The sequence below is a fragment of the Halichoerus grypus genome, chromosome 6, assembly GCF_964656455.1.
Source record: "Halichoerus grypus chromosome 6, mHalGry1.hap1.1, whole genome shotgun sequence".
In the NCBI taxonomy this organism is placed as follows: Eukaryota; Metazoa; Chordata; class Mammalia; order Carnivora; family Phocidae; genus Halichoerus; species Halichoerus grypus.
Genome location: NC_135717.1, coordinates 38,416,440 through 38,441,076, shown reverse-complemented (window position 1 = coordinate 38,441,076; position 24,637 = coordinate 38,416,440). Strand labels below are relative to the sequence as shown.

The 24,637-nt window shown below is 54.8% G+C and overlaps 3 protein-coding genes across 3 annotated transcripts; all 3 read left to right on the top strand.

The window, feature by feature from the left end:
- Window positions 1-9,551, top strand: LOC118533927 (testisin-like). The gene is made up of 7 exons (XM_078074045.1): window positions 1-67; window positions 173-202; window positions 291-317; window positions 509-674; window positions 1,375-1,652; window positions 8,672-8,790; window positions 9,215-9,551. The coding sequence occupies exons 1-7, from the start codon at window positions 1-3 to the stop codon at window positions 9,455-9,457; spliced, it is 930 nt and encodes a 309-aa protein (XP_077930171.1). The 3' UTR covers window positions 9,458-9,551.
- On the top strand, window positions 8,688-14,469 carry LOC118533934 (serine protease 33). Its single transcript, XM_036089428.2, has 7 exons — window positions 8,688-8,826; window positions 11,738-11,847; window positions 12,218-12,250; window positions 12,360-12,522; window positions 12,616-12,887; window positions 13,128-13,297; window positions 13,484-14,469. Exons 2-7 carry the CDS (start codon window positions 11,802-11,804, stop codon window positions 13,640-13,642), a joined length of 843 nt encoding a protein of 280 aa, XP_035945321.1. The 5' UTR covers window positions 8,688-8,826; window positions 11,738-11,801; the 3' UTR covers window positions 13,643-14,469.
- A 5,082-nt stretch (window positions 14,470-19,551) lies between these two features.
- Window positions 19,552-24,046, top strand: ELOB (elongin B). The gene is made up of 4 exons (XM_036089593.2): window positions 19,552-19,696; window positions 19,852-19,986; window positions 21,113-21,218; window positions 23,880-24,046. Exons 1-4 carry the CDS (start codon window positions 19,568-19,570, stop codon window positions 23,990-23,992), a joined length of 483 nt encoding a protein of 160 aa, XP_035945486.1. The 5' UTR covers window positions 19,552-19,567; the 3' UTR covers window positions 23,993-24,046.
- The last annotated feature ends 591 nt before the right edge of the window (window positions 24,047-24,637 follow it).

Here is a 24,637-nt window from a genome sequence, read left to right as displayed (position 1 = left end):
ATGGGCGCGTGCGTCGGGGCGCTGCTGCTGCTGCAGCTGCTGGTGCGAGCGGAGCTCGGGAGGCAGGGTGAGCTCAGGCGGGGGCCGCGGGCCGGCGTCGGGCTGCTGGGGGGGGGGGCGGCTGGGGCGCGCGCAGACCGGGCGGAGCTCACCCTCCCGCCCGCCCCCCCAGAGTTTCAGGATCAGGACCAGCTGTTTGCAGGTAAGGCGCCCAGGACGCGCGCTTCCCCGCGCGGGGCCCCTGAGCCGCAGCGCAGAGGGCGCCTCATCTTCTCCTCTCCTCCGCCCAGGTTTCGAGAACTCGTCGTTGCTCACGTGTAACTGCCGGGCCCCTGGGGGGAGGGGCGGGCGCCCGCGGACCACGTGGGGAGGGTCCCGGGGTCCCCTGGTCCCCCTGCGGCGCGACCCCCGACGCGCGCCCTTCCCCGTCCCCGAAGGGGAGCCCCTTCCCTTCGCGCAGGAGGGCGGGGTCCTGCCGCTCAGCAGCGTGTCCGTCTGTCAGTCCCAGGGCCCTGTGGCCGCCACAAAATCGAGCCGCGCGTGGTGGGCGGAAAGGACTCAGAGCTGGGGCGCTGGCCGTGGCAGGTCAGCCTGCGCAGGGGTAAACGCCACCGCTGCGGAGCGAGCCTGCTGAACCGCCGCTGGGTGCTCACGGCCGCGCACTGCTTCCTAAAGTGAGTCTGGGGCCAGCGGTCCCCACACCAGGGGACGGGGCGGGGGGGGAGGGGGGCTGGGGGGTGTCCGGGTCCTGCGCGCGGTCCGGGTGCGGATGCAGCCCTCGTGTTTTCCTGAGCCCCAGGCCCAGCTGCAGCCACGTGAGGAAAACCTCGTTCGCCTTCTTCTAGAACGTTCTTCAGAACCTTCGCACGCACTTTTGTGTCGTGTTCTTTTCTGTCTTCTTTTCTCCCCAGATGGCAGCACCAGGCGTCCCCTTCCTCGTCCCACGTCCGGGAGGCGTACCAGGGGGTGGAAGGAGGTGGGGAAGTGCTGGGCACAGAGCCTGGCCTGTGGCGAAGGTGGTGGTGGAGTTTTCCACCTGCTCTGGTCCTGTGCATCTGTTCATTGTTTTTTTTTAGGATGGCTGTGGGAGGTGACAGGCTGGCTGAGTGACTGGCCAGATCAGGCCCCAGGGGGAGGCACCTTGCTGCCCCACCCCCACATCCCCAGAGTCTAGGACTTTGGTCCATCTTCTCTGGGCGTTATCATTTCTACACTGGAGGCTTTGGTCCGTGAGAGGAACTGTAATGGTGTCCAGGATGAGCCCGAGTAGCACCCGCAGCAGTCCCACCTCAGGGAGTCGGCCCCAGGTGTGCTCAGGGGGCCCTCCCTTCTCTAAGGATCCCTCCCTGCTCTCTCCTCCCTTGCCAGGCACAGTGATCCCTCAAAATGGACGGTTCAAATCGGTGAGCTGTCTTCTAGGCCAAGTTCCTGGAAACTGTGGACCTTCTACCATCGTTACAGGGTGAAGGATATTATTATATATCCCCAGTTCAGTGGGACTTCACTCAAGGACATCGCCCTGCTGAAGCTGTCCTCCTCTGTCACCTACAATAAGTACATCCAGCCCATCTGTGTTCTGACCTCCTCTTCCGAGTTCCAGAACCGGACCGACTGCTGGGTGACCGGCTGGGGGGACATCCAAGAAGATCAGGGTGAGGCTGGGGGCAGGGGGGCGGGGCGGGGGGGCCTCACGCTCCACCATCTCTTGCATCCGCACCTGGGTCTGTGCGCAGCTGGGGCCGCTCAGCACTGTCTCCTCACCTGCTGTCCGCTCCTGCTCCCCGTGGAAGGGACAGACTTCTGTCCTCACAGCCGCTTCCCTCTCCCTTCCAGAGACTGTGAGCCAGGAGCCGCAGTGAGAGGGAGCCCAGCTGGGCCCGGGCCTGCACCCCCCAGACTGCAGGGGTGTGGAAGTTTTGGGGTTAGACTTGTCAGAAAGGCCGCAGGTGTTTTGGGTTTTTTTAATTCAGATTTAACTCACAAAACATAAAATTCACCATTTTAAAGTGTATAATTCTGTGGCATTTAATTTAGCTCATTCACAGTGTATAACCATCAACTCTATCAAGTTCCAAAACATTGTCATTGCTTCCCAAGGAAATCCTGCCATCACTAAGCAGTCACTCGTCCTTACCCTCTCCTTCCAGCCTTTGGCAACCGCTAACAAGCTCCTTGTCTTTATGGATTTACGTATTCTGGGTATTTCCTGTAAATGGGTTCATATGCTATTTGACCTTTGGTGTTCGGCTTCTTTCACTTAGCGTAACATTTTCATGATTCATCTATGTTATAGTATGTGTCAGAATCTCGTTCCTTTTTATGGCCAAATAACATCTCATTGTATGGCTATACCACAATTTCTTTAGCCATTCTTACATTGGTGGACATTTGTGTTGTTTCTACCTTTTGGGTATTGTGAATAGAGCTGCTATAAGCATTAATGTATGAATTTTTGTTTGAACACCTCTTTTCAGTTCTTTTGTGTATATATTTAGGCACACAATTGCTGAATCACGTGGTAATTCCGTGTTTAACTTTTTGAGGAACCAAGAAACATGTTCCACAGCAGCCGCACCATTTTACATTCCCCTCAACAACGAGTGAGGCTTATAATTTCTCCCCATTCTCCTCAACACTTGTTTTTTTTCCCTCCATCCTAGTGGATGTGAAGTGACATCTCGTTGGGGTTTTGATTTGCATTTTCCTAAAATGACTAGGGATAGGGGCGCCTGGGTGGCTCAGTCGGTTAAGCGTCTGCCTTCGGCTCAGGTCATGATCCCAGGGTCCTGGGATCGAGCCCCGCATCGGGCTCCCTGCTCAGCGGGGAAGCCTGCTTCTCCCTCTCCCACTCCCCCTGCTTGTGTTCCTGCTCTCGCTGTCTCTGTCTCTGTCAAATAAATAAATAAAATCTTAAAAAAAAATAAAATAAAATAAAATGACTAGGGATATTGAGCATCTTTTCACGTGCTTGCTGGCTGTTTGTAGATCTTTCTTGGAGAAATGCCTATTCAAGGCCTTTACCCATTTTTAAATTGAGTTGTCTTTGTTGTTGAGTTGTTGAATTTATTTATTTATTTATTTTTAAAGATTTTATTTATTTATTTGACAGAGAGATAGCGAGAGCAAGAACACAAGCAGGAGGAGTGGGAGAGGGAGAAGCAGGCCTCCTGCTGAGCATGGAGCCCAATGTGGGGCTTGATCCTACGACCCTGGGATCATGACCTGAGCCAAAGGCAGACGCTCAATGACTGAGCCACCCAGGAACCCCCTAATTTTTTTTAATTATTAAATAAGATTTTATTTATTTGACAGAGAGAGCACAAGCAGCGGGAGCAGCAGAGGGAGAGGGAGAAGCAGGCTTCCTGCTGAGCAAGGAGCCCGACGTGGGGCTCAATCCCAGGACCCTGGGGATCATGACCTGAGCTGAAGGCAGACGCTCAACTGACTGAGCCACCCAGGCGCCCTTGTTGTAGAGTTGTAATAGTTCTTTATATGTTCTGGATACTAAACCCTCATCAGACATATGATTTGCAAATATTTTCTCCCATTCTGCAGATTTCTTTGCACTTTCTTGATAGTGTCTTTTGATGCAAAAAAAAATTTTTTTAATTTTGATGTTTAAATCATTTATTTTTTCTTTTGTTGCTTGTGCTTTTGATGTCATATCTAAGAACCTGTCACCAAATTCTAGGTCATGAAGATGTACTTCCATGTTTTCTTGAAGAGTTTTATAGTTTTAGCTCTTACATTTATGTCTCTCACCCATTTTGAGTTGATTTTTGTATATGGTGTGAGGTAGGGGTCCAGTTTCATTCTTTTGCATGTAGATATCCCAGTTGTCCCAGCACCATTTGTTAAAGAGACTCCTCTCGGGCACATGGGTGGCTCATTCAGGTAAGCGTCTGCCTTCAGCTTGGGTTGTGATCCCAGCTTCCTGGGATGGAGCCCCGCATCAGGATCCCTGCTCATCGGGGAGCCCGCTTCTCCCTCTCCTGCTCCCCACTTCGTTTGCTCTCTCTCTCTGTCAAATAAATTAATTAAAAAAAAAAAAAGAGAGACTCCTTTCCCCCTTGCATTGTCTTGGCACCCTTATTGATTGACCATAGATGTACTTCTTTGTTCTGTATGTTCATCCTTATGCCAGCACCTCATTGTTTGATTCTTATAACTTTATAATATGTTTCGAAATCAGGAAGTGTAAATCGTCTAACTTTGTTCTACTTGTTCAATATTGTTTTGGTTATTTGGGGTCTCTTGGTATTCCATATGAATTTGAGGGTCAACTTGTCTATTTCTGCTAAAAAGAGCATTGGGATTTGAAGAGGGATTGCATTGAATTTGTAGATTGCTTTGGGGAGTAGTGCCATCTTCATTGTGTCTCCAATCCATGAACATGGGATATATTTCCATTTGTTTAGGTCTTTAATTTCTTCTCCTGGGGCTCCTGGGTGGCTCATTCAGCTAAGCGTCTGCCTTCAGCTTGGGTCATGATCCCAGGGTCCTGGGATGGAGCCCCATGTGGGGCTCCCTGCTGAGTGCGGAGCCTGCTTCTCCCTCTTCCCCTCCCCCCTGCTCGTGCTCTCTCTCGCTATCTCTCTCTCTCAAATAAATAAAATCTTTTAAAAAAAAATTTTTTTTTTTTTTTTTAGAGAGAGAGCATGCAAGCTGAGGGAGGGGCAGAGGGAGAAGGAGAGAGAGAATCCCAAGCCGACTCCATGCGGAGTGCAAGGCCTGATGCAGGGCTAGATCTCGTGACCCTGAGATCATGACCCGAGCTGAAATCGAGTCAGATGCTCAACCCGGTGAGCCACCCAGGTGCCCCTAGGTCTTCAATTTCTTTCAGCAATGTTTTGTAGTCTTTTTGTGCGTGAGTCTTTCATCTCCTCAATTAAATTTATTCCTATTATTTTTGATGCTTTGTAAATGTAATTTCGTATTAAATTTCCTTTTAGAATTGTTCATTGGTAGTATAACAGACTCTTGTGTTTTGATCTTGGACCCTACAATTTTGCTGACTTCACTTATTAACTGTAGTCCTCTTTTGTGTATTCTTGATGATTTTCTGTATATAAGATCATATCATCCATGAATAGAGATAGTTTTACCTCTTCCTTCCCAATTTTGATGTGTTTTATTTCTTTTTCTTGGCTAACTGCCCTGACTAGAACTTTCAGTAAATTGTTAAATAGAAATGGCAAAAACTGGCATCACTGTCTTGTTCCTGATCTTAGGGGGAAAGCTTTCAGTCTTTCACCATTCAGTATGATGTTAGCTGTGAGTTTCTTACATATATTCTTTATCATGTTGAGGAAGTTTCTTCTATTCCTAGTTTATAGAGTGTTTTTATGATGAAGGATTTTTGGATTTTGCCAACTGCTTTGTGTGCATCTACTAAGTTGACCATGTTTTTTTTCCCCTTCATTTTATTAACGTATACAGTACATTATATTCATTGATTTTCATATATGGAACCACGCTTTTATTCACGGGATAAATTTCACTTGGTCATGATGTACAGTTCTTTTAATATGCTGTTGGATTCAGTTTGCTAGCATTTTGTTGAGGATTTTTGCATATATATTCATAAAGGATATTGGTCTATTGTTTCTTTTTCTTGTGATGTCCTTGTCTGGGATTTGGTGTCACCGTAATGCTCGTCCCATGGAATGAGTTAGGAAGTGTTCCTTCCTCTTGTATTTTTTGGAAGAGTTCAGGAAGGATTGGTGTTAATTTCTTCCAATGTTTGGTAGAATTCACCATTGAAGGCATCTGGTCCAAGGTTTGTCTTTGTTGGGAGGTTCCTACTACACATTCAATCTCTTATTGCTCTGTTCAGACGTTCTATTTCTTCCTGATTCAGTTTTGGTAGTTTATATGTTTCTGAGATTTTGTGCATCTCATCGCTGTGATCTAATTTGTTGGGGTACAACTGGTCATATTCCCCTACAGACATCATTATTTCTGTAAGGTCAGTAGTAATGGCCTCACTTTCGTCGTCAGTTATGTTGATCTTTCAAAGAACCAAGTTCTGATTTTGTTGATTTTCTCTGTTCTTCTATCCCCTAGCTCAATTCTGTCTGTTCCTCTCTTTATGATTTCCTTCTGTCTTCTACCATTGAGTTCAGTCTGCTCTGCTTTTTCTACTTTCTTAAGCTGTAAATCAGAGGATTGGTCTGAGATTTTTCTCCTGTGTTAATGTCGGCATTTCCAGTTGTAAGTTTCCTTCTGAGGGCTGCCCGTGCTGCATCCCATTAGTTTTGGTGTGTCTTATTTTCATCTGCATTCATTTCAAAGTGTTTTCTCATTTTCCTTGTGATTTTGTTTTCTTTTATCCATTGGTAAAGAATTTGTTTAATTTCCACACATCCATGAATTTTTGTTTGTCTTCTGTTACTGGCTTCTAGCCTCAGTCCCCTGTGGTTGGAGAAATGTTGTGTATGATTTCAATCTTTTCTAATTTATTGCAGCTTATTTTGTGGCCTGACATACCATCTGTCCTGGAGAGTGTCCCACGTGCACCTGAGAGGGATGTGTGTTCTGCCATCGTCTGGGCAGGTCATTCTGTATATGTCTGTTAGGTCTCGTTACTTTATAGAGTTACTCAGGTCCCCTATTTTCTTGTTGATCTCCTCTCTGGTGGTTCTACTCATTATTCAAAGTGGGGTTTTGAGCCCCCAACTGTGGTTAGAACTGTTTCTCCCACTAGTTTTGTCAATTTTGCCTCATGTATTTTGGGGCTTGGTAGGTGTGTCAATGTTTGTAATTATTTTATCTTCTTATGATTTTGACATTGTTATCAGTATAGATTGTTCTTTTTTGATTCTCATAACAGGTTTTAACTGAAAGTCTGTTTTGTCTGACATTAAAATAGCAACCTCTGCTCTTCTCTGGTTGTTGTGTGGAATCTCTTTTTCCCCAAACTTTTACTTTCAACTCTGTGTGCCTTTGGATCTAAAATGATTGTCTTGCACACAGTACGTAGTTGGATCTTGTGTTTGTAATCCATTCTGCTAACCTTTGCTTGTTTGCAGTGTTTAATCCATTTACATTAAAATTATTGACAAGTAAGGATTTACTTCTATCGCTATTCTATTTGTTTTCTATATCTTGTCGTATCTGTTAATATCTACGCCTGTATCCTGCATCTTTTTTATTTCCTCCTTTTGTGTTTCATTGATTTTTATTAGTGTACTGTGTTGATTCCCTTCCCATTTCCTGTTCTGTATATTTTCTTAGTGGTTGCCCTGGGGATTACAATTAACAACTTAAATTTATTTCACTTTATTTTATTCAAGATTTTTTTTTTAATTTTTAAGTAGTCTCTACACCCAACGTGGGGCTTGAACTCATAACCCTAAGATCAAGAGTCGCACGCTCTACCAGCTGAGCCAGCCAGATGACCCTATAGCAATTTATTTTGAATTAATACCAACTTAGCTTCAATAGTATACAAAAATTCTGTTCCTGTACAGCTCTACTCCCTCCTTAAGCTCTTATTGTCAAGTTTACATATCGTGCAACCATTAACAGAAATATATAACTGTTGTTTTGTGCATGTGTCTTTAATTATAAAAGGAAAAAAAGAAGTGACAAACCAAAACTCTAAGAACACTGGTTCTCATGTTTACCCATGTGGTCTTTACCAGCACTGTCTCTCTCTCTCTATGAAAGGACACAGTGTCCTTTGATTGCAGCCTGAAGATCTCCTTTTTGCATTTCTTGTCAGGTGGGTCTACTTGGGATGCACCCTCTGGACATCTGTTTATCTGAGAATCTCTTAAACTCTCCCTCACTTTCTTTTTTTTTTTTTTTTAAAGATTTTATTTATTTATCTGAGAGAGACAATGAGATAGAGCATGAGAGGGGGGAGGGTCAGAGGGAGAAGCAGACTCCCTGCTGAGCAGGGAGCCCGACGCGGGACTCGATTCCAGGACTCCAGGATCATGACCTGAACCGAAGGCAGTCGCTTAACCAACTGAGCCACCCAGGCGCCCCTCTCCCTCACTTTCTGAAGGATAGTTGTGCCCGATACAGAAGATACAGAATTGTCGGTTGACTCTTCTGTTCTTTCAGCAGTTGGAATATGTCATCCCTTTGCCTTCTGGCCTCCCTGTATCTGAAAAGCATTTGGCTGTTAATCTTGTTAAAGGTCTTTCACTTGATGTGAAGCTTCTCTCTTGCTGTTTACAAAATTCTCCCTTTTTTTTTTTTAGAGTTTGATGAAAATATATCTCAGTGTGGACCTCCTTGTGTTTATCCTATTTGGAGATTGTTCAGCTTCTTTGGGGTATAGATTCACATCTTTTAACAAATCCGGGGCATTTTCAACCTGAATCTTGCAGATGTAGTATGTTAATCCTAAACCATCTCAGTATGTTATCGCCCCACCCCCACCCCGTGCATGCTGTGGCTAAGCGACCACCCCACTGGCTCAGGCAGGGGCTGTCATCCCCATTCTATAGAGAGAGAAACCAAGGCTCAGCTCTCCATCCATTGGGTCCTTCAGTGATGTTGTTCATCACCCATAATGTGCAGGGTGCTGGGCTAGCGCAGAAGAGTCATCAAGAGCAATGTCCCAGGCACCTTGGGTGTCCCAGAGACCCCACCCCCTGTCCCAGATGGCAGAGGAGGGGCTAAGTCATTGTCTTTCTGTCACCCCAACCCCTGGCAGCTCTGCCGCCTCCTTACATTCTCCACGAAGTGCCGGTCTCCATCATAAACAACTCCTGGTGTGACTACCTGTTACACCAGCCCCGCTTCCTCAGTAACGACCTGAATGACATGATTTGTGCTGGCTCCGAGGATGGCAGCCGGGACGCCTGCAAAGTGAGTGCCCCTGCCCTAAAAGGGCCTTGCTGGAACCAGGCACCACCCCTCCCAACCTTGGACCTGGGAGCATCCCCCATGATGCCCATCAACCCACCCTCAGCATTTATTCATGAGAAAACAACAGACCTTAGTTATCTAGCCTGTGAGACAAGCATTGTTTTGCATTCATTGTACCTCCTTTGATCCTCACCTGGAAATTGGGGGGGGCAGTTAGAGACTATTGCCCCACTTTGCAGATGCAGAAACTGAGGCTTGTTCACTTCCGGGGTGGGGGGTGGGATTTGCACCCAATCTGCCCAGCTCCACAGCCCCCCCTGCTGTCCCCGCCTCTCCACTGGTCCCTCGGGCCCCGCCCCAGGCCTGGCTCACCCGCGCTGCTCCCCAGGGTGACTCAGGTGGACCCCTGGCCTGTGAAAAGAAAGGGCTGTGGATTCAGGTTGGAATCGTGAGCTGGGGATCAGGCTGCGGGAGGCCCAACCGGCCGGGTGTCTACACCAACGTCAGTGTATATTTCAACTGGATCCGGATGCTGTTGGCCCGCAGCCCCGGCGTTCCCAGGCCAGCCCCCTGCCGGCCCCTGCTCCTCCTCCCTCTGCTCTGGCCTGCCTCCCTCCTGCAGCTGGCCTGAGCCCTGCAGAGCCCGGGAGAGTGGGGGAAGAGTGGGGCCGTCTGCTAAGCCAGCCCCGTCCCCCTGGGTTCCTTTGCTAATAAACACGTTTGCATGTTGGAGTCTGTGCCTTGCAGAGCGTTCTGCGGCCCCGGGGGGCTCCCTGGACACCCAGACACCCCAGCAGCACTCCCTAACTCCTAAATCTTGCTCCAGCGGTCCGCACTATTCAGGTTTGGGGGGCAAGCCACAGGACCCCCTCCGGTTAGTTGAGTCAGAAAGATAATTTATGGGAGGACATTAGAGCCGGCCAGCTCTGCCCTTGAGTTTGCCCACAGAGGTGGCAATGTGTCCCCAGAGTCCCCTGTCACTCTCCAACGAGGCTCTCCAGCTGCCCCAGGGGGAACACCTCTGGCCCCACTGCCACCAAGGCCTCCGGGGGCAGCTGAACCCCAGGTCATAGAAGGTCAGGAGTCTTGGGAGGACAGGAGGGAGCTTCTTTATTCTCCTTGCGCTTTCATCACGTTTGAGTGAGCCAGGCTACCTGGCGGGGCTTGGGCTGACCCAGCTCTTCTTCACAACAGCCTCTTACAGAAGAGGAGCCCGCCCGCAGGGCCTGGAGACTGCAGGGAGAGCAGGTCACAGCCTGGTACCAGACACCTCGGGCTTGAGCAGGGGCCGCAGGGGTCAGTCCTGGGGCTGCCCTCCCTCCATCCCCATGAGAGGTGGGTGCCAAGTTCCCTCTCCCGTAGCCCTTGCCCTCACCCCCAGCCTGCTGCCCTGCTCACCCCATTCACTCGCTCACAGTGCATGCTCTACTCTGGGCACTGTCTGGCCCTCAAGGACCATTATGGGCTGGATGTCTGTGTCCCCTCCAAAATTCATGTTTTGAAGCCCACCCTCCAGCATGACTATATTTAGAGATCGGCCATTTATGGAAGGGGCCAGGGTTAGGATGGGTCCTGAGAGTGAGGCTCTGATCCCCTAGGCCCCTATAAGAAGAGACGTCAGAGAGCTCTCTCTGCGTCCCAACACCTCTCCCCCCCCGGAGGCAGGGAAGAGGCCGCAGCCGCCTCCGTACCAGGAACAGAGGTCTCAGAATGGGACCCACCGTGCCAGCACCTTGTTCCTGGACTCGGCAGCCTCCAGAACTGTGAGAAATGTTTGTTTCAGTGGCTCAGTCTGGCATTCTGTTCTGGCAGCCGGGGCCAAGATAGACACTCAGACCCCACCTCACAGAGAGGAGGCGAGCAGCCGTGAGTCAGGCCTCCTCCATCACATGTCACCGCACACAGTGACATGCCCGGGACGGAGTTATGGCCGGGCAGGAAGGCGCTCCAGGAGGCCGGGGCGGAGCAGAGTTGACCAGGCAGAAAGGAGCTCCAGAGCCTTCTGGGTGGTGGACACAGTCCGGGCCCACCCCTCTGCCGACCCTTGTTCCCAGCATCTACCAGCTTCACCGAGGCTAGCAGCCTCGTTGTCCTGGCCACACCGAATTCAAGAGAGGACCGTTCCCCAAGGTCAAGTCCGCTTCTGCTTCTGGTCAAGCAAGGAGTGCTGGCGGCTTTCAACCAGCCATCCCCCACTTTGAATTAGTGCAGAGCGGGATCTGGGTGTGGCTCCGTGGGGGCGGCCGTGCTGGGATTTCTGGACAGAACAGTAGTGTTCACAAGCTCCGTGACCAGCACTAACAGGAGCCAGGAGCTAGGATCAGGTTCAGAGATGAGCTGCCAAGGATTCTCCAGAGCTTCCTGGCCTGACCGCAGCCCTCCGCCCCCGCCCTTGGCTGCCTGAGTGCAGGCTCCCACCCCCAGCTCTCAGCACCGTGGCCCAAGTCAGGTGTCCTTTGACAAACCCAGGTGTCCCTTTCCTGCCACCTCAAAAGTGCTGCTCAAAGCATCTTTGTTTGAGGCCCCGCCCTGGCTCCTTAATCACCCCCTGGCGAGGCCCCCACCCCCTCTGGCCCTTTAAGCCCCCAGGCCCTCCCCCTGCCCAGTCAGCAGGGAGGGCACAAGCCACGCGGGTGAGAGCAGGGTGCAGGGGCCTCTAGGGCAGGAGGGGGCGGCTGGCAGGCAATGGAACTAGGTGGTGGCCAGGGGCCAGGCTCCAGGGCTCCTGTGGACGCCGAGGGTGCTCAAATCTCGCAGGGGTTGGGGGGACAGCCATAGTCACTGGGATGTGGGCAGAGGGAAGCGCATAGAACCTGGGCCCCCGGGGATAGGTCCAGGACCAACCGGGGGCTGAGGGAAGACAGAGGGCCTCTGGGGCCTGGGCTAGGACCCTCCTCTCGTCTCCTTGCAGGCTCTGACCAGAGTCCCCACCCTGAGCCGTGCTGCCCTTAACCAGGCCCAGCCCTGAAGACACAATGAGGGGGCCTTCCTGCCTCTGGGTCTTGCTCCTACTGCTGCTGGGTGAGTGGGGGGCAGGGGCTGGGGGGTTCCCAGATGCCCCATCATACCCCTCTCTGGCCTGGTTCCCCTAGAGCACTCCGGGGCACCCTAACCTTGGCTTCACCGGTTCAGCTTCTCCCCGTCACTGACCGTGGGCCCTCCAAGCTCCGATGTGCCCGTGTGTGTCCGAGGTGTGAGTCCCCACCTCACACTGCCCTGGGGAGGGTTAAAGTGGGTAACCAGGCCAACGTGTTGATTGCACAAAAGCCTGGCACCAGGTCAGTGCGACAAGTATGTTTCACCCTCCTTCCTAATCTCTGACATCCCTCCCCCTCACCCGTTATCTGACACCAAGGCCATAATCCAGTGCCTTCCCTGCTTCCTCCTGCAGGAGCTGCTGGGACAGGGACGCTGGAGTCTGCAGGTAAGGAGGCCTCAGAGTCCCTGACGTTGGCCCTGTGTCTCCCGGACCCCACCCACATCCCAGGCCCCCAGTCTTCCGCCCTCCCTCGCGCCCCCCTTGTCCCCTGCAGCCTGCCGGCAGCCCCAGGTGTCGAGTCGGATCGTGGGGGGCCGGGACGCCCGGGACGGACAGTGGCCGTGGCAGGCGAGCATCCAGCACCGCGGGGCGCACGTGTGCGGGGGCTCGCTCATCGCCCCCCAGTGGGTGCTGACCGCAGCGCACTGCTTCCCCAGGTCAGCGGAAGGGCGGGGGGCGCGGGGCCCAGGGACAGGGGGCAGGTGTGGCGGGCCCGGGAGCCGTGAGCAGCGTCGCCCCCTGTCGCGCAGGCCGACGCTGCCGTCCGAGTACCGCGTGCGCCTCGGAGCGCTGCACCTGGGCCCCGCCTCGCCTCGCGCGCTCTCGGCGCGGGTGCGCAGGGTGCTGCTGCCCCCGGACTACTCCGAGGACCGCGCCCGCGGCGACCTGGCGCTGCTGCAGCTGCGCCGCCCGGTGCCCCTGAGCGCCCGCATCCAGCCCGTCTGCCTGCCCGAGCCCGGGGCGCGCCCGCCCCCCGGCACACCGTGCTGGGTCACCGGCTGGGGCAGCCTGCGGCCGGGAGGTGAGGCGGGGGGGCGGGGCCCAGGGGCCCGGCCGGGAGGGACGCGGGATCCCTCTCCACCTCCCTCTGACCGGGAAGGCTAGCGCCGCGCTGTCGCAGTCCGGGGCTCAGCGCGACCTCCGGGGACCCAATCCTCTTCCTCCCAGTCAGACCAGCGAGTCCTGCCTGGCCCGGCGGGTCAGGCTTCTCAGCCCCTGCCTCTCCCAGCTCTCAGAAGCCCCCCTTCCCCCCCCCCCCCAGTGCCACTTCCAGACTGGCGACCTCTGCAGGGAGTAAGGGTGCCGCTGCTGGATGCGCGCACCTGTGACCATCTCTACCACGTGGGCACCGACGTGCCCGGCGCGGAGCACATAGTGCTGCCCGGAAACCTGTGTGCCGGCTACGTCCAGGGCCGCAAAGACGCCTGTCAGGTGCGGGAAGCTGCCTGGACCCCTGGAGTCTAGGTCCTGTGTCCAGCACCCGCCCTCCCTCCTTGGAACCCAGGGGCCGTACATCCTGTCCCCTAACCCAGAGGCACTGCCTTAGGGACTGGGGTCCTGGCACTGCCATCCCAAATCTTCAAAGGGCTGAGACCTAAGCTTGCCTTTCTCCTGCAGGGTGACTCTGGGGGACCCCTGACCTGCGTGAGATCCGGGCGCTGGGTCCTGGTGGGCGTGGTGAGCTGGGGCAAGGGCTGTGCCCTGCCCAACCGTCCAGGGGTCTACACCAATGTGGCCGCTTACAGCCCCTGGATTCAGGCTCACCTTAGCCTCTAATGCAGGAACACTGACCTGGAGCCAGAGGCTGGGGTCCCTCTGAGGACCTGCCCATTCCCCACACCTTGCCCCTTCCAACTTGAGGCTCACAGGACTTATAAAGCTAAGGTGTCATCCATCTGTCCATCCCTGCCTCCTCCATAGGGCTCACCAAGCCCTAGCCGCCAACCCTCCTCCAGGAGTCTCCCATTTGGGGGAGCGGGGGGCGGGGAGCTGTCTCACAATCCCTCCCGCCCCCCTCCCCTCCTTCTCATATTTACCCTTCTCAGCTTCAGCGGGGGGCTGGGCCTGGGTCCCCAGAGACAGGCAAGCCAGCTGGTGCCCGGTCTGGCCTGTGGGCCCCCTTTCTCAGGAGGAAGTCAGGGAGCTTCCAAGTGTGAGAGGGATTCAGCCCCAGGGAGATGCTTCTCCATTGCTGGCTTTGAAGATGGAGCGGCCTCCAGGAGCTGAGGGCAGCCCCCAGCTGACAGCCAGCAGGGAAGCCCCTCACTGCTACAACAGCAAGGAGCTGAATGAGCCTGGGACCCAGCTCCCCCTGGCCTCCAGATGAGAGCCCCACCAGGCCGCCCCACAGGCCAAGCCCTTGAGCCCGGTGGAGCCCACCCAGACTTCTGGCCCACAGAGTTGTGATTTAATAAATTTGGGTGGTTGTAGGCTGCTATGTTGGTGGTCGTTTACTACAGAGCAATAGAAAACGAATCTAGGGCGCCTGGGTGGCTCAGTCGTTAGGCGTCTGTCTTCAGCTCAGGTCATGATCCCAGGGTCCTGGGATCGAGCCCCGCTTCGGGCTCCCTGCTCCACCGGAAGCCTGCTTCTCCCTCTCCCACTCCCCCTGCTTGTGTTCCCTCTCTCGCTGTGTCTCTCTCTGTCAAATAAATAAAATCTTTAAAAAAAATAAATAAAAGAAAACGAATCTAGATCTTGCCCCACTGCAGTGGAGATGCCCCCAGGGTCTGGGTGGGTGAGCCCTAGGCTCTAATAAGGCTCAGGAGCCTGGAGCACCTGGCATCATGCCCTCAACCCAGGAGGGGCCGGGAGCCCCCAGACAGGCCTGGCCAGAGCTTCTGCTGTGCTTGTTTCTGTGGTTACAGCCATCCTCACTAGGGAAAGTCTGGGGCTGTGTCCCAGCTGTGGCAAGGGGCCCACAGACCCAGGACCCGCCCCACACCTGCATCTGGAAACTAGCTTAGGCCCCTTGCAGCTCCCTGCCCACATTTGCGTGCCTGGGACCTGGTTCCTGTCCCCTCCCTGCCATCTGCTCATCCCCAGGCCGAAGACCATCCATCCCAATAGATACAGCTCAGTGTCTAGAACTGCAGAAGGAACAAGAAACTGAACAAAACCTGGAAACCCCAAAGCCTAATCTTTGAGGCTAACAGGGACAGTGGGGGCAGGGGGCATGGGGGAGGACATCATCAAAGGTGCAGCCCCAGGGGCAGGCCTGAGGCTCGCCTCCACCCTTCCCTCCCAGGAGAGAAGGTAGCCGCACCCCCAGTGGTCGCTGCCGGGCTGAGCCAGGCAGGCAGGGTGGGCCCACAGACTCGGGCCACGACGGAGCTCCAGACTGCTTTCTCCCCCTGGCTGAGGGCCATCCATCTGGGGAAGCACTTCGCTGTCCTTGGGGGATGGTTATCGGGGAGCAGGGTGCCCAGAACGTGGCATGGCCATGGGCACATCAGCAAGGGGACCCTGGTGGCCCCTGCTGGTTGATGCCATCCTCGCTCCCTCCCTCAGCCTGGGGCCAGCTAAGGGACCTTCCCCAGGACGCCTCCCGAGGCACTGAGATGGGCACAAGCCAGTCTGCCTCAGCCTTGGACCTGCTGTGATTTGAGTAATGGGTCCCCATTCAGAGAGCCCTGTTTTCAGAAGTATAACCTGGGAGTTAAACAGGGGAGTCTGGAACTGGAGGGACAGGAGCTGGGCCTGGAAGGGAAGGGTCAGCAAATGAGAAGAAATCAGCTGCTCCTCATCAAGCCCTTACCAGATGCCACGCGGAGGGCTTTGTGGCACCACCTCGTGGGATCCTCACCTGACACCCATTTCTCAGATGAGAAAGCTAAGACCCAAAGCCACGCAGCTGGTAGATGGTAGGCTGAGATTCCCGCCCAGGTGGTCTGATTCTGGAGGCAGCTGGAATGATGGAGGGGAGATTACAATCCCCTTTACTCTCTCCCCTCGCTTCCCGCCAGTGCAGGGCTCTGGGCTCCCCTTCCCCCAGCGCCTTCCTGGTGTGCCAGCCTTGTGAGACTGGGCAAGTTGCATCTCCTCGCCCAGCAGGCTCAGGGACACGCCCCCCCTGTGCTGGTGGTCCCGTCTGTCAGCAAGGTCAGTGGGGGCGCGGGGGGGGGGGGGGCGGTGACGTGGCCCTGCATCAGCCACGGCTATACGCCCTGCCAGGTGACAGGTCGGGAGACCGTGCCGCGGGGAGGGGAGCACCAGGTTGGCGGGGTTGGTCCCGGGAAGTCCAGGCATGGGGGACGCTGGGCTCTTCTCTAAGGCAGGCGGGCATTTCCTAGCTGCCCAACTGCTCTGGCTGGGGATGCTGCAACCAGATGGCCTAGCCGCTCCCAAGAGTACTGACTTGACCTCGGTTTCCCCTTCTGTCCTCTGAATGGATGCCACGCACCCTGTCGTGGCTGCTGGGAGGGCTGAGGCCCTCACGCTCCTGCCTACTGAGCACGGCTACTGTGCCCTGTGCGAGCACGCTCTCAGCTGCTCCCAGAACACACACGAGGTGTTCTCGTTTTCACTTTCACCGGTGGGGAAACAGGCCCAGAGAGGTTAAGTGGTGTGCCCTAAGGCCCACAGCTGGTAAGACGTGGAACCAGGTCGAAGCTGGGCAGCTGACTCAAACTCCACACTGAGTTGTGAACCTTCCCTTGCGGAGATGAAAGTAGTAAAACCCCTACAAATGAGAGGTACACCAGTAACTATCAGTCGTGATAATTACTATCTAGTCATCGATGCTTTAAAAAAAAAAAAAAAAAAGGAGGGGAAGGCCCACCAGGCCGAGACCCTGCAGGCTTAGTTTGGAGGCCAGGGAAGGGTCCCTGGCACGAGTGCCCGGTCATTGAGGCCCAAGGGCAGAAAGGGCCCAGCCAGCCTTCCTGTGCAGAGAACTGAGAGCAGCCGGCCAGCCAGTTCACCCACCATCCTGAGACTCCCACTCTGTCTGTCATGGCTCCCAGGAGGGCAGACCTGCACCCAGTGAGACCACAGAGCCAGGGGCTGTGGGGGGTCAGCCCCTACTCCCCCTCCATTCCCTCTTGACCCCATTCCCACTGCACTCACAATTACACCAAGGCCTGCAGTCACCTCCTACAACTGGCCCACCAAGTGGATGGTACCGTGGGGCTCAGAGAGACACCCTGAGGGGAAGGACTCCTGTTGGGCAGGCCCCCCACCCTACTCGCCACCTTCCCTAGTCTGGGTGACCTCTAACAGCAGAGACCACTGTAAGCAGACTCCCGTCATTACCCAAACCCCAGCACTGTGCGGTGCGTGCATTAGCTCATCAGTGCCCCCCAAATGCCATATGGAGTCCAATTGTGTATCCCCTGCATGGATGGGAAAACAGGTGGAGGCTCAGTGCCTCGCCTAAGATCATAGTCAATAAGCTGATGTTGGAACTCAGATGGTCTGCTGGAGGGTGGGTGGAGACAGGAATGATCCTCGGAGGGATGGAGTATGGGCCCACTCAGGATGACTCCTGGTAGGCATCCTGAGCTGTGACACCGGCCAGGACAGACCTAATAAGGCAGGTGTCTATGTGGCAATAGTGCACACATTCAGGACAATGGGCCAGGGTGCAGCTGGGCCAGAACATCGTGCGGGAAGAGGAGGCCCCTCTTTTCCCTACACCCCTGGACTCCATCTTTACCTGCCTCATTCTGGAAAGTCGGCTGGATGCCTCTGAGAACCTCCTTGGCCCCCATGGGCCACACCCCTCCCCTGCCGCACGCTCTCCTTCCTCAGCAGTACAGGATCTAAAGCCTCCAAATCTCTGTACACAAAGATGCTGAGATTAAGATGGAAATCTTCGGCCTGAGCCAAGGACTCTCCGCACCAGTGACTCGTCCACCGCCTCCTGACTCAGGTGACGAAGCAGCGGTGGAGGTCAGCCAGGGGCGGGAGAGTTAGCGGGGAGCCAGGGCTGCCGAGGCTCAGGGAGAGAAGATTCACAGGAGGGGAGAGGACTTCAGGGAGCTCTGGGGGAGGCAGAGACTAGAAGTCAAAAATAACAATAATTACGGTTACGGTTTTAGAAACACCTACTGAGTACCAATTCTTGATGAAAATCTACAAACTTTACAAACAGCTGTTCTCTCATCTTAAAGAAGATAAAACGACTTTCATGAGGTTAACCGCCCAAAGCTGCACAGGCAGGGCCGGGACCAAGTATTTGAATCCCCGGTGGTCTGAGCACGCAGCCCGCCCTGTGAAAATTAGTGAAAGGAAACCTCGTTTAGAACGCAGGCGCGGGGCCAGCAGGGGGCGCTCTCAGCCCTCTCGCTCCTCAATTGCAGCCCCAAGGGGAAGAGTCGCACCTGGCAGGTGCATGCTACTTTACTACCCCAGCAGGAGGAAGGCAACAGCCCAGCCAATGAAAAGCCGCTATTAGAACTCACTTTATTCCAAAGAACTTTTTGTTTATAATAGCCCTCCCAGTTTCCCCTTTCCTCTATATGAGAGTTTCTCTCCTTTGTTCTACGGACTTGCCTATGGCTTTGCTGTAGCTTGCTCGTCCTGGCTTATAATTCTCTGCTTTCCCCACATAAGCCCAGTTTTGCTGGTAAAATAACTTGGCAGTTTTATTTTCTTAAGGTTAATAGTCGTTAGTGACCAGCTCGATTCAGGGCCAAGGCAGCAGCATCTTCAGATTGTGCCCACTCTGAAGAATTGTCAAACTGCAACCCCCAACATCGGCAGCACTGTTTGGCATCCAGGGCCATCCACCGGCTCACTGGGTGCCCCGGCATGTCTGACACATGCCATCAGCGACCCAGCTGAGGCTCTCTCCCTCCCAGTACTGGCTATGCAAGAGAAAAAAACCTCTTTCCCTCCCTCCAATGTAACTGCAACCTGGGGCAAGGCAGGACAGTGTCCCCACACCCAAGAAGTAAGGCCTAGCCTGTTGGTAGGGAAACCCCATAGAAAGGCAGCCAGCCCGGGAAACCAAGTCTACAGGCCCTTCCAGAGCCCGAGGCTCTGGCAGGCAGCGAGGGGGGCAGCTGCCCAAGCCCCTGGGCTGGGGGACTCCTCCTTCCTCCTCACCCTGGGGAGTGAGCACCAACTTTGGCAGAGCCTTATGGCATTTTTAAAAAGATTTTGTCCGAGCACAAGCATGGGGAGCAGCAGGCAGAGGGAGAAGCAGACTCCCTGCTGAGCAAGGAGCCCGACGTGGGGCTCCATCCCAGGAACTCCGGGATCAGCCTGAGCTGCAGGCAGAGGCTTCACCCGCTGAGGCATGCCGAGCCTTACGGCGTTTTCCCTGGGAGTTCTCCCCGCCCACTCACTAACACCCAGGGCAGCTTCCTGGGGTCCTTCCCGGCCACAAAGCCCAGCCAAGGCTGGGCGTGGAAATGAGGACAGCCCACCCACGGGGGCAGCCGGAAGGTCCAGAATTATCACCCCCTCAAAACGGAGGCCAGGGAGCCCCTCAATTATGAGCCGACCTTCACTGACCCTCCCTGGGATGTGGGGGTACTCTACACTCGCCAGATCAGCTCCCAACGTTCCCCCCTCAGAGGGCCGAGCCTGCACCCAGACCATCCCCTGACTACAACAGGGGCGCCTCAGCTTTGCCACTCCCAAGATGGCGCCGCCACCTGCCGCGCCGGACCCCTGCCCCACGCCCACCACGCCACGGCGCCGAGATGGCGGCCGGACACGCAGTCGGATGGAGTGGCAGGCGCATCACTTAAAATGGCGGCGGCGGGGGGGGCGGGGCCGCCGGGCGCGAGGCACGCTGGGGCGGGGCGCGCGGGCTGCCGGGAACGGGGCGGAACGCGGCCGCGCCGGCGCGTCGAGGGGGGACAGGCAGCCGCCGCGATGGTGAGCGGGCGCGGGGGGAGGGGCGGCGGGCCGGGGCCGGCGGGGGGCGGCGGGGGGCAGCGGGCCGCGCGGGGCTGGGGCTGGGGGCGGTCAGCGGCGGGGGCGGGGGAAGCTGGGCTCTGGGCTCCGCGCTCACGCCGGCCCGCCGCCCCCAGGACGTGTTCCTCATGATCCGGCGCCACAAGACCACCATCTTCACGGACGCCAAGGAGTCGAGCACTGTGTTCGAGCTGAAGCGCATCGTCGAGGGCATCCTCAAGCGGCCGCCCGACGAGCAGCGGCTGTACAAGGTGCGGCCCCGGGCGGGCGGGGGCGGGGGCGGGCGCTGCGGGGCGGCCGCGTCGTTGGTGTAAACAGTGGCCGGAACTCCCCCGCGTGGAGGCGAGGCGGCGCCGGTGCTCGGTGGAGGGGCGGCCCCGGGGGGCGCGCGGGGGGCCCCGGGCGCTTCTTGGGGGGCCGGCGGCGTGTCTCATCCCCGCGGCGGCGGGCTGGGGAAACTGAGGCTGGGCGAGGTGACCGTTCAGCCCAAGGTCAGCGGCAGAGCCGGGGTTTGAACCCCGTTGCCCTTAGTGCCCCGCGGGCCCGTCAGAAGCGCACCCTGTCATCCCCACTCCTTACTACCGACAAGAGGAGGGTGTCGGGGTGAGTAGCGGCCCAGCAGGCCACCACCCAACGAGCGCATTACTCCCCAAGCTCCTGCCGATGCTCTGAAAGTTCGTCCTTCCCCTTCAAACCAACTGAAATTATGTAGCGAAAATGGCTTGGGGCTTTGTGTTTTCATGGGGGAGTCCGTCCTCTTGGCCCAATTCAGGTGTCCAGCAGCATGGAGCCCTTCACCTAAGTGCACTGGTCTCATTCTCGCTGGAAACCGGGAAACTGTTTTTTCCTTCCAAACTGAGCCTCTCTCTGTTAGTCTCTGGAAGCCTTTTATGCCGTGCGTCGGGGAGGCTTCCCTGCTGCCTGTGCTCCTTCCATGTACTGTATTCCGTGCTTTCTGGGTCTGCTTCACTCACTGAAACCTCCTGGCTGCCCTACAAGTTGGGAATTCCAGTAATTCCCATCTTACAGATAAACTGCCCATCAAAAAGATCAACCGCTTTGTCCAAGGTGGCAGAGCTGGGATTCAAATCAGGTCTATCAGTGGACAGACTGGGTCACTGACTCTTGAAATTAGAATCACCTGGAGCCTTGGGAGGGGAAAACGAGATTCCAGAGCTCTACTCTGAGAGGTTCTGATTTGGAAAGTCTTGTGTAGCCCTGGAAATTGTGTTTGATACGTTCTGGGGGTGGTCCTGGGCCCCACTTGGGGCCATCTATCTTTCTTCTTCTGACTTTCAGGGTAGTTGCTGACCAGGGAAGTCTGGGACTCACCCCTCCCGGGGCCTCTCCCAACACCCTGCCTGCCTCTCTCCTCAGGATGACCAGCTTCTGGATGACGGCAAGACACTGGGAGAGTGTGGCTTCACCAGTCAGACAGCACGGCCGCAGGCCCCAGCCACTGTAGGGCTGGCCTTTCGAGCAGGTGAGCGGGGCGGCCAGGCCGGGTGAAACAGCCAAAGAAAGGGGTCACTGGGGAGCCTCCTGTTCCTCCTCCCAGCCTCCAGGGCAGTGGCTTCCTAGTCCACAAAGCGCAGGCAGTATCTTGTGTATTTGTTTCCCCACAAAGGAAAAAAAAAAGCAGAGGAGATGCTTGTAGAAATTGAAGCCTATTTCATGAAGGATTGAAATATCCCTAATCACTATACCAGCTTCTGTTTAAAGGTCTTAGTGAGTACTGGGTCCTGTGCTTTGCATTTTATTTCTTGTTCCATTTAATACTTGGTACCCGGAGAGGGAAGTATGGCTATCCCCACTTTGGAGTCGTGGAAACTGAGGCTTGCTGGCAGTCATGTGGGGAGCTACGGTTCAGATGCAGACTGCTGGGACCTTGCTTGAGCTGGGCACCATGCCAGGCAGTCTTTGTGGGGCATCACTTAATCTCCCAGCATCTCTGTGCATGCCACACGTGTGTTGTGCCCATTTTAAGGATGAGTAACTGAGCCTGGGGAAATTAAGTCACTTGCTGGGACTGCCAGATCCAGAATTCATGTCCAGTCCCTGTGCGCTCATGAACCGCATGCCCCCTGCCCAGTGCTTAGAAACCCAAGGGTGGGGGTGGTTCACTGCTCTCCTTCCCCCAAGAGAAAGAGAGGTTTGAATTTTATTGTCTCTAGAAACTTGAACAGGGGTTGTAGTGTGTTCAAGTTGTGTGGAGTAAACTCGGTTGATAAGTAATGATTTTTCTGGCTTCTTGTGACAAAAAGTGTAGTGAAGTTGAGGAGGGAGTGTACAGCCTTAGCCACACTTCTAAATTTCATGAGGATCACTGTGCCAGGCCTCAGCAGCCATGTCCTTGGGTGGCTGCTTCACGCTGCTGCCTGCCCCCCGCCCCCCACCCCCGTCCTGCTGGCTGGAGTTCCCATCTCCATAGAGGCGTGTGACACTTAGGCCAGCCTCACAGGCGGTGTGAGCCCCCACGGGCCCCAAGCCTTGGCCTGAGGGTGCTCAGGAAATGGAAATCTTAAGGGCCTTCATGTGGGTCCCCTCTGACCCTTTCAGTAGTACTAAGGTAGGTGCACAGCTGGTGCAGACTTTACACAGGTTAGGCCCTGTACAGGGGTACCCTTCTGAGGGGGCAGGTGAGGACTGAAAGCACATCTCCCATTCTGCTTCCTAAGCCAAGGCTTGGCTACATTCTCCTGGAGGATGTAGTCCTTCCTCTTAAAGGCAGTCTCCTGTAGGCTTGCAGAGACTCTTGGAAGATGTCAGCAGGCCTATTTTGTTGATGAAAAAAATAACACAGGGAGGGGATTTGTTTTTCCCCATGACCCCAGTTAGGGCATTGAATGTGGGGGTGAGTAGACCCTAGGTGGCATCACCACTGGGGCAGGTGATTGCTGTCTTGATGGAGGACACAGTATGGACTGGACTGGCTGTTCTTTGTTCCTCCCTTGGGCTGCTTTTGTTGCAAAAATGCACTTCTGTGTGGGTAGTTGTTTTCCTTATAGAGTTTTTGGAAGAGCAACACAGAACTTAACCCACCCCCCAAACTGGCTACTCAGTCAAATCAAGTGTTAAATAGCATTGTCCAGACTTAACCAAAAACGGGAGAAATGATGAAGGCAAGAATTGTCACTGCAGATTTGTCGTTTTGAAGCTGAATTAGTTAAGCTGAGCCAGGCGTCTTTAAGTTCAGCATTGTGGACATCTGGGGTCAGGTAATTCTGTGTGAGATGTCTTGTGCACTACAGGATGGTTAGCATCTCTGGCCACTATTAGAGATGGCCATCTACCCACTCTGCCAAGTTATGACAACCGAAACTGTTGCCAGACATGGCCAACTTTCCTATGGGGGCCTAATTGGTTGAGAACCCTGAGCCAGGTGGAGAGAAGTCTCCCTGTTGGAAGAAAGTGCAGGAGTAAAGTTAGGAAGTGGGGCTCGTTTGCTTTGTGCTGAGGTGACAGGAACAAGACAGGGCTTTCTGGAGCTGCTGTTGTAGTGGGAGAAGCAGCCTGGTCAAAAGAAACAGCCATTTTGGTTAGAGGTACGTAAATTCTGCTGTAGCAAAGCACAGGTATTGGGATGCAGTGACTGTCTATGTAGGATGGCTGGGGAAGGCTTCTCTGAGGAGTGATGTTTGGGTTGACCACTTGAATGCCCCCAGACAACCAGCCATTCAGAGTGGCAGGCTAGGGACTAGCAAATACAAAGGCTCTGAGGCAGGAAAGAGCTTGATGTGGGGAACACAGGAGACAGGTGGACAAAGGGCAGTGGACTTGAGATCTTATTCAGTGTGATGGGAAGCTATTGGAAGGTTTTAAGCAGGGGAAGGACAGTCTGGTTGAACTTAAAAAATCTGTGTTTAGTAGAGAGGAGGTGTGAATGGAACAAGGAGATGGAGATTCTGGGTGAGGGGAAACAAATGGGCAAGGGTTTGTGCACAGTGTCACCAGTAGGTGTAAAGGGTGAGGAAATGGATGCGGGGGGAATGGGCAGTCCAGGTTGGGCCTGTAGGGGTGGGACTCATATTCTAGTAGGATCATGGAGAAGACTGTGCAGAGGTGGGGATTTGCTCAGAGGACACCAGAAGCTAGATAGAGGTGGCTGCTCCCTCCAGCTCTCCCACCCACCCCTGTCCACCAGATGAAGCTTTCGAGGCCCTGCGCATCGAGCCCTTCTCCAGCCCACCTGAGCTGCCCGATGTGATGAAGCCACAGGACTCAGGAAGCAGCGCCAATGAACAAGCGGTGCAGTGAGAGGGCTCTGGGCCCGCCCCCAGTGCCCCCCCCAATAAAAGAGATTTGGGTGTCTGCCTGGTTGCTGCCTTTTTCTGTGCACCCTTCTCCTGACTCAGGCATCACCTTCCCTGGGATGGGTCTGCTCCCCTGCAAGACAACTCCTCACTTTGAGAGACCACAAGCTCTGTGGGCCCAGCTGTCCACCCCCACCCCAGCCTGCCCCTCTGAGCCCACTGGCAGAGGACTGGGAGGAACCTGGAGACCCAAGGTTTGTGGCTTAGTGACTTCCTGCCAGTAGGCAGGCTCCCGGGCAGCTTCTGAGCTAAGGAGAAGCCAGGAGCAAAAGTAAGCTGGAGCCGGGGTATGGGCTTTAGACTGGGCTCCAAGGAGGACCCAAAGCCTAGATCCACCCAACACATGTCCTCTGAGGCCAAGAGAGTGCACTGGGCGAGGGGGAGCAGTGAGAGTAGGAGAACAGCTCGCTCTCCACCCCTAATAAACCATGTATAGACCCAATTCCTGCATTTCTCATTTTTATTTGACAGAAAAAGTTGCTCTTGCTGTACAGATTTTAAAAAAACCAAAATGCCTTTAAGAAACGTGAAGAAAAGTTGGGGGAGGGGCCACAACCTCACTGGGGGGGGGCAGTAGGGGCCAACTAAT

Coding starts and splice junctions, on each gene's coding strand:
- LOC118533927 (XM_078074045.1), top strand. CDS start 1: ATGGGCGCGTGCGTCGGGGCGCTGCTGCTGCTGCAGCTGCTGGTGCGA. Junction 68..172: donor AGCGGAGCTCGGGAGGCAGG/GTGAGCTCAGGC, acceptor CCGCCCCCCCAG/AGTTTCAGGATCAGGACCAG. Junction 203..290: donor TCAGGACCAGCTGTTTGCAG/GTAAGGCGCCCA, acceptor TCCTCCGCCCAG/GTTTCGAGAACTCGTCGTTG.
- LOC118533934 (XM_036089428.2), top strand. CDS start 11,802: ATGAGGGGGCCTTCCTGCCTCTGGGTCTTGCTCCTACTGCTGCTGG. Junction 11,848..12,217: donor CTTGCTCCTACTGCTGCTGG/GTGAGTGGGGGG, acceptor TTCCTCCTGCAG/GAGCTGCTGGGACAGGGACG. Junction 13,298..13,483: donor GCCGCAAAGACGCCTGTCAG/GTGCGGGAAGCT, acceptor TTTCTCCTGCAG/GGTGACTCTGGGGGACCCCT.
- ELOB (XM_036089593.2), top strand. CDS start 19,568: ATGGCGGCGGCGGGGGGGGCGGGGCCGCCGGGCGCGAGGCACGCTGGG. Junction 19,987..21,112: donor ACGAGCAGCGGCTGTACAAG/GTGCGGCCCCGG, acceptor CTCTCTCCTCAG/GATGACCAGCTTCTGGATGA. Junction 21,219..23,879: donor AGGGCTGGCCTTTCGAGCAG/GTGAGCGGGGCG, acceptor CCTGTCCACCAG/ATGAAGCTTTCGAGGCCCTG.